This window comes from Pteronotus mesoamericanus, unplaced genomic scaffold (genome assembly GCF_021234165.1).
Source record: "Pteronotus mesoamericanus isolate MK-2021 breed Mesoamerican mustached bat unplaced genomic scaffold, CSHL_Meso_final contig_64, whole genome shotgun sequence".
Taxonomy (NCBI): Eukaryota; Metazoa; Chordata; class Mammalia; order Chiroptera; family Mormoopidae; genus Pteronotus; species Pteronotus mesoamericanus.
In genome coordinates, this window is record NW_026555224.1 from 3,641,954 (window position 1) to 3,656,095 (window position 14,142).

The 14,142-nt window shown below is 43.8% G+C and overlaps 1 protein-coding gene across 1 annotated transcript in view; it reads left to right on the forward strand.

Moving 5' to 3' along the window:
- Positions 1–274: 274 nt before the first annotated feature.
- USP31 (ubiquitin specific peptidase 31) overlaps positions 275–14,142 on the forward strand; it is a 66,879-nt gene continuing 53,011 nt past the window's right edge. Inside the window, exon 1 of the mRNA XM_054580903.1 lies at positions 275–874. Within this exon, the coding sequence (XP_054436878.1) occupies positions 275–874 (600 nt within the window). The remainder of the gene's footprint in view (positions 875–14,142) is intronic.

Sequence of the window (14,142 nt, forward strand, 5' to 3'; positions counted from 1 at the left end):
CTAGCGGCTGGCAGGGGAAGAAACTTCATTCCCACAGTCAACATGGCGGCCTCGGCGACTTCAGCGCTGGGAGGGCGGTGTCGGGGGCGAGTCACGTGAGCTGTTCAGCTGGGCAGACCGCGCGCGCGCCAGCCGCCCCGCTCGCAGGCTCGCTCGGTGGTGCTCTGAGGTGTACCGGGTGTCGAGCCCCGGGCTCGGTGGGATGCGGTGGCGGCCGTGGCGGGGCCGCGGGCCGGGAGGGCGGGCGCGGGGATGAGTGTGGGCAGCCGCCGCCATGTCCAAGGTAACGGCGCCCGGGCCCGGGCCGGCGGCGGCGGCGGCGGCAGGCGGGAAGGAGAAGCGCTCCTTCAGCAAGCGGCTGTTCCGGAGCGGCCGCGCGGGCGGCGGTGGCGCCGGTGGTCCTGGGGCGCCCGGGCCGGCCGCGCCCTCGTCGGCGCGCTCGGTAGGGAGCTTCATGAGTCGCGTCCTCAAGACGCTATCCACGCTCTCGCATCTAAGCTCCGAGGGCGGCAGCCCGGACCGCGGCGGCCTCCGCGGCTGCTTCCCGTCAGGGCCGCCCGCGCCGCCGCCGTGCCCGCCGCCCGCCGCGCCCGCGCCTGCGCCCACGTCGCCCGCCTCTGAGCCAGTGCCCGGGGTGGCGGGGCTCCGGAACCACGGCAACACGTGCTTCATGAACGCAACGCTGCAGTGCCTCAGCAACACAGAGCTGTTCGCTGAGTACCTGGCGCTCGGCCAGTACCGTGCCGGCCGGCCGGACCCTGAGCCCGAGCCGCCAGCCGGCCGCACCTCTGGCGAGGTCACGGAGCAGCTGGCGCATCTGGTGCGCGCCCTCTGGACGCTGGAGTATACGCCGCAGCACAGCCGCGACTTCAAGGTGGGCGCCCGTCCCCCCTCCTCACCCCGCTTCCCGGGAGAGCCCTTGCACCCGAGTCCCCGGGGCGCCTCCTGCCCACTCCCTCCGTGCCACCAAGGTGCTGCTTGTTAGGTGTGGGTGCGCTCCGAGGCTGGGACGGGAACCACCGATTGCAAGGGAGATCTGTTGTCTGACTGACCGACTGACTCATTCATTCATTGTGTATTTATTGAGAGCTTACCATGTGCCAGACGCTGTGATGAGACAAGACAATGAACAAGACCGGCTGCCTTCGTGGAACTTGCATTCTTAGTGGGGGGACTTTGAGCAGGGTTCAGATATTGGTTTTGCCACTTGGTAGTAGTATGACCTCGTGCAAGTTACACGACAGCTCTGTGCCGGTTTCCTCTGTTATCGACCTCATAAAGCGATTGTGAGCTGCAAACAAGTCTATTTGTTCAGTCGAACGCTTTGGTACTACTCATTTTGACTCTTTTTGACTTATTTTTAGAGGGTTCAGCCTGATACGGAAAAAGCTTCAGTTGTGCACAGTACCATGTGTTTTCCTACTCATTATTTTTATTGTTAAAGACTTTAATAAGCTACCGGGTAATACCAGTGGTTTGAAGAAAGTAAAACCTGATCCTGCCATTGGTGTGCTGCTAGACCACTTTAAGTGGGGAGTGGATAATTAGAGTGGCTACTTGGAGGAGCTGACAGGGGAACTGAGACTTGAGTAGCTAGAGAACCTGCCTTGGAGGAGGTCAGGGAGTTTCTTCCCAAGCGTGAGGAAGTGATGCAGTTGACGAACAGTAAGAGTTCTGGGATCTGGAGACTGACTGTAAAGGACTGCAGAGTAAATATTTTAGGCTTTGCTGGTTAAGGTGCAAAATTGGGGGTGTTATCTAGGTACATATATAACAAGAAAAAACAAATGTCCACAAATTTTTTATTGACTAAAATAAAATACAATGATAATTGAGTATAATATTTTGTAGTACAGGTCTACTGATGAGAAGAATGGGATTCTTTTTTTTGGAGGGGATAACATTTAGCTTAATTGCAGTTGAAAATTAGTGTCACCTAGCATCAGATTTATTGCAAATACTTATTTCTACAAACCATTCTTAGTCCACAGGCCATGCAAATACAGGCAGTAAGCTAGATATGGCCCTTAGGTCCTTGTAGTGAGTCGGTTGGAGCTGAGAGCTGAGCCCCATGATGTGGGATCTTTTAGGCTGCACTGTGGAAATGGGCTTTTATTCTCAGCAAAAGGGGGAGAAAGTTCATGATTGTATGAGGATTACTCTTAGATGGGAACTAGAAAATTAAATTAAGTAGAATGAAGCTACAAAGAAGGTTAATTCCTTTTTCCTTCTCTTTCTGTCCTGATTATGCTCAAAAGAAAGTCTCAGCCTGGTGGTAGCCTGACTTGCTCACTCCCCATGGTTTTTGTTGTTTTTTTTTTTTAAATGAAGAGAGAACAGACCTCAAGTTTAGAGGTTTTAGTAGAAGTGGTACTGACTTTTCATCGGTGCTGTGAAGTTTCTTTCAAAAATCCATTTATTTAAGTAAAAGTAAATGATTTGATTAAAATATAAAATGGTAATCTATCGAGGAATTAGCACTTGGTTGAGGACTTACTTTCTTGCTGAGGAATAGCACTGCCAAGGTGCATCCCTGTCCTTTTAATACTCTTATAGTTTATTTATATTGTTCTACCCTGTTTTTCTCAAAGAGAGTAAATGGTTGCTGTTTGAGCTTAGAAATTTGAATGGAAATACTTAGCTGGTATAGGGACTTGGAAAAAAAAAAGAGGTCCTTGTCAGAGGTCTCAAAACAATGAAGTTGTTAGGAGAGGATGGCAACAAATCAGTGACTGTAAGTCTTTTTCTTTAGTTGCCTGTAAGTAGCCACAGCAATTAAAAACTTTTCAAGGTCAGAGTCCAGTGTTTAAAGTTTCATTTTCTTCTCTTTTCCAAATGTGGAAGTCTGTTTCTACTGCATTTTCCTATGAGATCATTTCCATTGCTTTTTAAGAGATTGTGTTCATTCTTTTATCCATTAGAAAGTTGTGAACAGAAATGAGTCAATTATTCTAGAAATGCAGAGACGGATTTATAGGTATGCTTTGGTAAAGTTGAACAGATTCTTAGAGTGGAAAGCCCATTTCCACTATTTTCTAAGAAATTTAATCTTCTGAACCTTTAGTACACTTTGCATTCATTCATTCGTCTTCCATTTATTGAAGGTTTACCCAACCAGTAAGGAATGTGTTCAGCACAAGAAAGAGGAAGCTCTAGTGGTGGTGCCTTAAAACGTAGGTTGCTCTCAGGTAGCACAGTGCCTTGATGGGCGGAGTAAGGACCCAAACCATTTTTGGTTTCCACTCTGTTGTCCTTAACTGTTATTGGCTCTTTGTCCTTAATGTTTTTCACCTCATGGCATTCTAACCAGTCAAGGGAGGAAGTCATTAGGGAAAAAAGTTTTCCTGGAAGCCCCCTCAGTAGACTTCTCATTGACTCTTATCATGTCACTTGCACCCCTGCCTGCCGTGGAGGCTGTAAGGTGGACATTTGGGTTTTCCTGTCTTTATAGAAGAGATGAGTAGAGGGGCTTGCCTCAGGCAGCCCACCAAGTGCTTGCCTACCATGTGCCAGGCACTTTCTTTGGGGAAGACACTGTTCCTGCCTGTGAAGAACTGAGTCTGGTGAGACCTGGTGAGTTCCCCCAGACACTGTTTCCACACTTTAATGTATCAGTGATTCAAAGTCTGCATAAAAAGAGAAAGGGAGCTCACTATGTGGCAGGTGGAGAAGTTTCTTAAGGCACACCCAGGTTGGGCCAGTCAACCCATTTCATTCTGGAAAATGAAAATCCAGACTGAACCATCATCTAGCGCTTTCAAAACCAAAACCCAGTTTCCTGGCAAGCTTCTAAACCTCCAATAAATATGATTAGAAAGCAAGAAAGAATTCTAATTGAAAAACTTACAAAGAGGAAGGGAAGGGGCAAGTCAAGGAACATATAGCAAGGACTTCTATATGGGCTTCTGTTTAAAGCAGATTTGCATCTGATGGAGTTGGTTAGGGTCTGAGATGCTGCATTTCTAACCAGCTTACAGGTAATGCTGGTGGCTTGTTACACCGTGGAGAGTGAGGGGGACAGAAAGTCTGGGAGAAGTGTGTTGTAAACAGATTGTGAAAGGCTTTGTATGCTATGCTGGTTGGTACTTTATCCTCTGGAAGTTGAGAATCCAGAGCTAACTCATTTAAGCAGGAGGGTAATAGGATCAGGTTTCTTTTTTTTCCTCCCCAATTTGGTAAGTTTGGTGGATTACCAAAGAAGAGGTACTTTATTTTTTCCAAAATGTTTTATTACAGCCAAATTTGATGGCTGTGATTTTGAGCATGAAGAAAGTTGAACACCAAAAGAAGTAGATGTAAGGCATACTTGTCACCATGCCCTGCTGGCCTGTTTGTGTTAGACACCAGTATTTGATCCATATCCTCTTCCCTTGAGCTTACATTCATCCTCAGAATCCTACTCAGTTTGGGGCTCCAGGAAGCCACTGCCGGTTGATGGGAGCTGGCAGAGAAATTAAAGCCAATTTGCCACCTCTAGATAGTTTGTCTTGAGTTTTTGAAAAGCACTTAGTATGTCTTTGAATGAGCTTTTATTGTCTTCAAACTTCCTTAAGTAACTAATGATTTTCTTTGTAAGTTTTTCTTTTTTTTTCTTTTTTCGGTTTTTTAAAAAAAAATACATTTGTCTCTGCCTGTCCCCCACCACTTTCGCCTGTCCCCTCCCCTCTCCTCTCTCCTTCCCTCAATCCTTCCCTACTTTGGTTTTGTCCATCAGTCCTTGCTATATGTTCCTTGACTTGCCCCTTCCCTTCCTCTTTGTAAGTTTTTCAATTAGAATTCTTTCTTGCTTTCTAATCATATTTATTGGAGGTTTAGAAGCTTGCCAGGAAACTGGGTTTTGGTTTTGAAAGCGCTAGATGATGGTTAAGTCTGGATTTTCATTTTCCAGAATGAAATGGGTTGACTGGCCCAACCTGGGTGTGCCTTAAGAAACTTCTCCACCTGCCACATAGTGAGCTCCCTTTCTCTTTTTATGCAGACTTTGTTATCCTCCCCTTAGAGCTGTGGTTCTCAACTAGAGTGCTTTTGCCTGCTCCCTGCCCCCTCACCCCTGTGAACATTTGGTGGTATCCAGAGACATACTTTGATTGTTACAGCTTTAATAGGGTGTTGGCATGAACGCTCCAGATTCTAGTTCTCATTGCCCCTGTGCACTAAGAGAAAGATGGGTGGTCATCTTTCAAATAAGAAAGATACGTTTTATAGCAGAGTTCTCAAACCATGCTCCCAAGTAACAACTAGAATATAGTCATCTGATAAAATATCTGTGGGAACTCCATCCAAATTTGCAGTAAAACAAAAAGTAATTGATGAATAGGATTTTCTCTCCCATGGTGGTTTCCTTGAACTTTGGTGCCTAATGGTGCTTATTTATTAGCAAGAGTTTTCAGGTTACAGAATGAATAGTACAGACAAATTAGCAATCCAGCGCTGACACTGGCTCAGTGTTACCCCTTGCTTTTCATGGACTCGTGTGGCAGGCCTTTGATAGACGCTTTCATGGTTTGCATGAAGCTGTTTAGTACATTGATATTTCACAGTGGTTCGTAAGTAGTACTCAGAATTCAGGGTGTCCCTTGAATTCATTTGAACAATTGGGGGCAGAAATGAAATTATGAGTATAAAATAGAAAGATTGTCTCTTCCTGGTCAGGTCCTTTGTTTATCAAACGCTGTCATTTTAGTCTTAGTCAAGCTCCGAAGTTTCTGAAGGAGAAAGGAGGTGATAGAATCATCACATTTTGGATTTGGAAAAAGCCTTGGGTGGATGTGAGCAGTCCCTGGCTCTTTTGGATGAGAGAACCGAGGTTCAGTTCACCTCCTGGCTAGAGGCCGAGGGAGGAGAACCAGAGTTTTGACTTCCACTTTGTCACCCTGTGTCGCTGATGCTCACACTGAGTCTTGTGTCTGTGGTTGACTTAATTGGTACAACCACTAAAAGGACAGGGCTCAACATAAAACGTTAACTGGCAGGTGGACATGCTGAAACATGTAGGATTTTTCTCTGTAAGGTCGTGGTGCTGAATTGTAGTGAACATAAGGTCAGCCACAGCTGCTTCATGCATGTACTGTTGCTGCTCCTACCTAGGCTCCCTGGAAGTCTCCCTTAAAAACCATTCTTTCTGACTAGTTAAATGTGTATATGGATATATATATATGAATATAGGATAGGCTCATGTTCTGCAGGTAGCTCTACATGTGTACTCTCTATCTAGTGACTTGCTTTCCTGCGTTCCCTCCCCTGGTACATTTGGGAAGAGAGGAGGAACGATGAGGCTGGGAAGGGATGGGCAGGTGGGCAGAGGCTGGGTTATACAGGGCCTTGCAGGAACAGGTAAGGGGTTTAGAGTCTTATTTATTCCAAGAAAAATTGGGGAGCGGCTCCAGGTCTTAGATGGATTTCTGTCCTGATCTCATTAAAGTTTGGAGTGATCACTCAGAGTGCTTAATGGTAAGTAGAGCAGAAGCAGGAAGACCAGATAGGAAACTTCTGTGATAGATTAGGTAAAAGTGGGGGTGGATAGAAATGGAGAAGTGGATGGATTTGAGATATATCTGCAAGTGGACTCCATGGGGTTTGCTAGCAGATTAATTATGGGGGTGAAGGGACACTGAGGCAAAGAGGTATATCCGGAATAATTCCTAGGTGTTTGTCTTGAGCAACTGAGTGGTTACTGGTGCTCACGTGAGGAGCAGCAGTTTTGGGGGATCAGGAGTTCATTTTCAGATGCGTTAAATAGGATTCATGAAATGTTTAGTAGGTAGCTGGGTAATAGAGTCTGGAGTTCAGAAGATTGAGGCTGGCTAGAGAGGAAGATTTGGGAGTCATCAGCCTCCAGATGGTGTTTAAAGCTATGGGATATGACTTAGAATGGGATTTGAGGATAAGTAGCCCATGGATAGTAAAGGAGAAGAGGGGTGTTACCTCAGGTTGGTGGGGAAACATTCTGAGCGAAGGCATAGAGATGGCACATGGTCACGGAAGTAAGTGACTGGGTTGTCTGCTGTGGAGGCTTTATTTGGAGCAGTTGTCCCTGCCTTGACACTACTGACAAATCTGGTGTTATTGGCCGGATAATTCTTTGTTGTGAGGGGCTGTCCTGGATGTTTAGCAGTGTCCCTGTCCTCTACCCATTAGATGCTGGTAGTACTCCCCTCTCCACATCCCACTCATGGCAATCAAAAATGTCTCTTCCAAATGTGTCCTGTGGGGCAGTTGCCCCTGGTTGAGAACCATTGATTTGGAGAGAAATGCAGAGCTGAGGAGATGAGAGGAAGCAAATTATGGGTGGCCTTGAAAGTCTGTCACACCAATTTAGCCTTGAAGCTTCCATCATAGTGATTCAATTGAGGATTTTGAGCTTGTGTAGTCATTAATGGGATGAAAAAATATTAGAAAAATGCGCCTAATGGTGAGCAAAAAAAAAAAAAAAAAATCAATCAGGTGGAGGAGAAAGTAAATGCAGGGACAGGGCAATTGCAGGTATGATGTGAGGAGAAGCAAGAGGAAAAGGTGAATCCAGGAGACATTTGGAGGATATCATGACATTATTAATGAGAATCCAAGAGATGGAGTGTAAGGAAACACTGAGGTATCAGACCTGGGTGATGGTGAAAATAATGGGGGTCTTGAATAGAAATGGAGCAGTTGGAAGGGGCATGGTTTGTAGAGCACAGAAGATCATGTGTATAATCTGAGCATGTAGGGGTTGGGCCATGGGATATCTAAGGTCTTAGTAGACTTTTGGAAATATGGTACGAGTTAGGACTAGCTGTGTAGACTGGGATTCAGCTCCATAGAGGTGATAAAGGTCAGAAGCCCAAGGCCAGGCCCTTGGGAGAAACTAAAAATAAGAGGACAGGAGAAGGAGTGAATCTGTTGAAGGGGCAGTCTGAGAGAAGGGGAGAACTGGGAAGGCTGAATCCTGAAACCTGGTTTACATTATGTTTGATACCTGTTCTTAGCCTTGAATACAGTGTAGAGCAGCTGAAACATCAAAATTCAGGTTATTTTGTAGACATGATATGGACTTATTAAGTGCACAGATTTATTAAGCACATTTATTGATTCCTGTGCTGGTCTTATATTGGAAAGCTCTGGAGATAGAAAGATGGGTGAGATCATTCATGCCCTTAAGGAACTCAGGGTCTCTAAGGGGAGATTGATGGGAAAAGAAATAGTTGCATAGGGTAGGGTGCTGTGATAGATTGTGTACAAAGCACTGTGCAAATCCTGGGGGTCGAGCACTTGAGAAGAGAATGGTAGGGTGTGAGGGAACTGGAGAGGTGATACCTGGACAGTGTCTTGAAGGATATGGGAGGTTTTTCGGCTATTGGGAAGAATGATGCTATAAATATAGGTGCACAAGTATCAGACTGTTTTCAGTTCTTTGGATCTTATGCTACTTCTGTGTTTAACTTTCTCAGAAACTGTCGGATTGTTTTCCACAGTGGCTGCATCATTTTATATCCCCACCAGCAATGCATGAAAAGGCTCCAATTTTTCCACATCCTTGCCAATGCTTGTTACCTTCTGTTTGTTTGTTTGTTTGTTTGTTTGTTTGATAGTAACCATTCTTGTGTGTGTGAAGTGAGACCTCATTGCGGTTTTGATTTGAAGGAGAAGGTGAACATAAATGAGGTATTGAAACAGGGTTTCTTGCAGTGGTGCTCTTCAAGACTGGAAGCACATAAAGGACAACAATTATGGAGGTGTGTGGGTAAGTTCAGGTTTAGACAGGTCACATAGTATTTGAACATAAGAACCCTAGGAGAACTTTTTAGATATATTTGTTGAATGTCTGTCATGAATCAGGAACTGTGCAGAATGCATCATGTAAGTTTTTGGTGACTGATACAGAAAGGAGCTGATGTGGTCTAAACACAGAAATATCTCTTCAGATACAGAGATGTAATTAATACAGATGGTTGTTCTGACTTAGTTGTTTTACATCTCCCTTTGTGGCTTAAACTTTTAGCTTGACTCTGCCACTTTTGTTTTGTTATTGGTGTGTGGTTTGATGGATTTTTCCTGGCCCTATCTATCCACTTGTCACAATGAGGGGCTACAAAATAGGGCAGTGTTCTCCGTGTTGTTCTTCACAGCTGTTTCCTATAGTAAGACTGAAAAACAATGACCTCATGGTTTCCACAAGTAAACCTTTTATATACAGTAGTGGAAAGAAATCATTCAAAACTGAGTAATTTCAAATTGTGTCCTATGTAGCTTTTTCCTTCAAAAATATTCTTGTTTGCTGTACTAATTAATTGTTCACTGACTGTTCCTCAGATGACCTTTTATGTTTAACAAACAACATCTTTGCTGTTGCAGTGGAGCACATTGGCTGTCTTGTCTTTCATTTGACTGCAGTCTTTATTTGGAAGTCATTGTTTTATGCCCTGGACTGTGGTAGCTCCAAGAGGAACTGGCCAGTCACCGAACATCTGTTGCCTCTTCCCCTCAGTTGTTGAGCCTGGAAGGCAGCAAACAGTGAGCCCACAAATCAGTAGTTTATGCTTTAGGAGATAGCACTGGACTAGTCAGGAACCTTTGTACACTCATTACCAGCTCCATAAATTCTTTGATTTTACTCTTGGGTTCCAGTGTTTAAGAGCAAGGCTGAGCTGTCTGATTCTCAGGAGAGATTTAAGAAACAGTAACATTCATAATCATGGAAATACCATTTGTTTGTATGGAGCCAGATCATTTAAAATTTATATTCATATGCAATTTTTCCTTTAGTCTTCACAACAGCCCTGTGAAAGAGGCATCGTTCTTCCATGTTTAAAACTAAGAGTTGGGATTCAGTTCTAGTCAGATTCAGAGCCAGAACTCCAATCTTGTGTGGTTTTTATTAAGAGTAAGTGAAAAGCTATATGTAAGAGTTTAGTATAAAAACCCACTCCTAATAAGTATTCAAGAAATTGTACATGGTAATAATGAAGCTGCTCATTCTAAGTCTGGCCACCAAGTACCCTTCCCCATTTCCAAACTCTTGTTTCTTCCAGTTGATAGGTTTTATTGTTGCCAGATAATCTTAAAGTTTACCTGTAATTATTTCTCTTCTCAAAAAAAATGCCTTTACCTTTTCTTTTGTATACAAAATGGTATAAATTTTCTAGCTTGGCATTTCAGCTTTTCCAGAAAAGTGAAAATTTTCTGTGGATTGTTATTTATGAAGAGCACTGCTATGGAACTTCCCATTGTCTGATTTTGCCTGTTGTATTACTGTTGTTTCAGTCAAACTTCTTCTGTCCCTGTATTTCCTGTAAACTGGTAGATAGAGAGGTTTAGTAATGTTTAGGGTTAGGGTGGATGGGGTGTGTGTGTGTGTGTGTGTGTGTGTTAACCTCCTTTTTTTTTTTGGTAAAACTGATTTGTGGGTAGTGTTACAAACCTCGGATTCAAGATGGTAGAGCAGTGAGTGGAAGTCACACTGACCTCCTCCCAGGACCAATCTGGGGTTGCACCTGAATTGTGGAGAAATCACCTGGAACAAACAACTGAACGATAGTGAGAGAGGAATCTTAAAATCTCGGACAGAGGAATCGGCTTTAGCACAACCTAACTGGTAAGGAGTGCGGTAGAGACTCAAGAAGGTGAGCTAGGTGCCCACGGGTGGCAGTACCAGAGGGATATTGAAACAGCCAGTTGGACCTCCCTGAGAAGAGCAGGGTCTAAACTATAAGCGGGGATCTCCAGCCCACAGCACCAGAGCCCAAAAAGTACACAGACAACAGCCAGCTGTGAAAAGCGGCAGGGTGCTCTCTGCCAGAGACAGGTGGCTGGAGACACAAGGAGCCATTTAAAGGGCCGGCGCAAACTTTGTAGTGGTAGCTACTTACCCTGGACTCCAGCGGAAGCAGGAGCAGAGGGGGCTGGAGCTGCCTGAGGAGGAACTGGGGAAAGAGGCTTTGGGGAGAGGACTGAGAAACTGGCCGCCTGAGTCCAAGTGCTGACTCACCCCCCATTCCGCAGCTTCCATCTTGCTTGGGCAGACCACTCCCCTAAGCTGCAGCAGAGTGAACGGACACATTAGCCCCGCCCCCAGGAGGCTCTACTCTGGCCTGGCAATGCACAGGCCTGGGTCCTGAATACAGAGTGTCTGTCACAGATGGTAGATCCCTGGCTAAAGTGTGGAGTGGTCTAGAGACGCTTGAGGAGAGTCTGGATATGGAGGCGTTGCATAGAGAACTGGGGGAGTAGCCAGGGGGACCCCAGGGCAGACTCCCCCCCCCCCCCCCCCCCCCCCCCCCGCCGCAACACGGCAACAGCCATCTTGCTCAGGCAGACTACTCCCATGAGTGGAAGCAGTGTAAAAGGACCCAATAGTGCTGCCCACAGGAGGGATTCAGCCGGGACCTGACTGCTGAGAGCAGAGTAACAAGATTAACAACTGGAGGAGACAGACACAGACAGCAGATTCCTGGAAGTCTCTTAAAGACTGCCTAAGGTCAGAAGGGATCAATAGCTGACATCGTCAGACAGATCCAGAAAGGGGAAAAAAAAAAGCTGTTTCCTACCATAGAAGTTCACACCACAAAGTCAAGAAGTCAAGACAGATCAATTTAAGAAGCAGAAGCAAAAAAGAAGAGTCTCACAAATAACAGGAAGAAAAAGAAACACACCCCAATTGAAGGGAAGGGAGGAATCCCCAGAAAGAGAACTAAGTGAAATAGAAGGGAGTAAACTATCAGATACTGAATTCCAAACAATGGTTCTAAGAAAGCTCAATGAGCTCAGTGAGCTCAGAGAGAATTACAAAAACCTGCAGAGAAACTGTGAAGAACTTTTTGCAAACTATTTCAGCATGAACAAAGACATAGAAATTCTCAATAAGAGGCAAAAGGAAATGAATTCCATTTCTGAATTGAAGAACACAGTAGAAAGAATCAAAAGCAGGCTTGATGAAGCAGAAGATCTAATCAGCGAGCTGGAGGACAAGGTAGGAAAAAGCTCCCAGAAAGAGCAAGAAAAAAGACTAAAAAAGAATGAAGAGGCATTCAGGGAAATGCAGGACAACCTGAAACATAATAATATCCATACAATAGGGATACCAGAAGGAGAAGAGGGACAATGGATAGAGAACCTGTTTGCAAAAGTAATGATGGAAAATGTCTCTAATTTGAGAAGAGAAAAAGTCATGCAAATCAAGGAAGCACAGAGAGTCCCATTCAAGAGGAACCCAGTGAGGCTCACTCCAAGACACATGATAATTAAAATGGCAAATATCAAAGACAAAGAGAGAATCCTAAAGGCAGCAAGGGAGAAATAAATAGTAACATACAAGGGAACCCGATGTGGCTAGCAGCTGACTTCTCAACAGAAACACTACAAGCCAGAAAGGAATAGCAAGAAATATTCTAAGTCATGGAAAGCAAAGGCCAGCAACCAAGACTGCTCTGCCCAGCAAAGCTCTCAATTAAAATGTAAGGCGAAATAAGGAGTTTCCTGGACAAAAGAAGGCTAAAAGAATTCACCTTCACCAAACCAGGCCTGCAACATATGCTAAAGGGACTGCTTTAAGAAGATGAAGAAAAAGAGTGAGAAAGAGAGAAACACATACAAAATGAAAAAAAAAATGAATAAATACCTATCAGTAATAACTTTAAGTGTAAGTGGATTAAATGCCCCAATCAAAAGACATAGTATAGCTGAATGAAAAAAATAAAAATAAAAAGAGTCACACATGTGCTGCCTACAAGAGACCCACCTCAGAACAGAAGACCTACCCACTGAAAGTAAAGGATCGAAAAAAATATTCCAAGCAAATGGACAGGAAAAAAAAGCCAGGGTAGAAGTACTTTTATCAGACAAAATAGATTTCAAAACAGAGACCATAAGAAGAGACCCAGAAGGGCACTTCATAATACTCAAAGGAAGAATCCATCAAGAAGACATAAACATTGTAAACCTATATGCAACCAACATAGGAGCATCCCAATAAATAAGGAAAATCTTGGAGGATTTCAAGAAAGATAGACAGTTACACATGGGTTGTAGGGGATTTTAACACCCCACTGTCAAAAGTGGATAGATCTTCCAAACAAAACATCAACAAGGATATTGTGGAACTGAATGATGCATTAGATCAAATGGACTTAACTGACAGATACAGAACCTTTCATCCAAGAGAAGCAAAATACACATTCTATTTAAATGTACATGAACATTTTCAAAGAAAGACCACAAGATAGGACACAAAACAAGACTCAACAAACTCTGGAAAATCAAAATCATAACAAGCATTTTTTAGGACCTCAAAGGTTTGAAACTAGAAACCAACCTCATGGAAAAAACTAAAAAACTTTCAAACTCATTGAGACTGAACAGCACACTATTAAACAATGAATGGGTCAATAATGAGATCAAAGAAAAAAATCAAAAAGTTTCTGGAAACAAACGAAAATGAACACGTAACAGTCCAAAACTATGGGACACAGCAAAGGCAGTCCTGAGAGGGAAGTTCAGCGCAATATAAGCCTACCTAAAAAAGATAGAAACATTTGAAATAAATGACCTAACCCTCCAGCTTCAAGAACTGGAAAAACAACAACAGACAAAGCCCAGAGCAAGTAGAAGGTAGGAAATAATAAAAATGAGAGCAGAACTGAATGGCATAGAGACTAAAAGAACAGTTCAAAGGATCAACCAATCCAGGAGCTGGTTCTTTGAAAAGATAAAATCGACAAGCCTTTAAACAGACTCATCAAGAAAAAAGGGAGAGGACCCAAATAAATAATATCATAAATGAAAGAGGAGAAATAACAACCGATACCACAGAAATACAAAGGATTGTAAGAAGTTACCATGAATAATTATATGCCAAGAAATTTGAAAACCTTGATGAAATGGACAAATTCCTAGAAAAATAGAGCCTTCCAGCACTGAATGAAGAAGCAGCAGAAACCTGAACAGACCGATAACAGCTAGTGAAATTAAAACAGTGATCAAAAAACTCTCGGCACACAGAAGCCCTGGACTGGATGGTTTCACAGGAGAATTTTACAAAACAGTTAAGGAAGAGCTAACCCCTGTCCGTCTCAGACTATTCCAAAAAATCCAAGAAGAAGGAAGACTCCCAAACTCTTTATGAAGCCAGCATCATCCTAATCCCAAAACCATTTAAAGATACCACCAAGA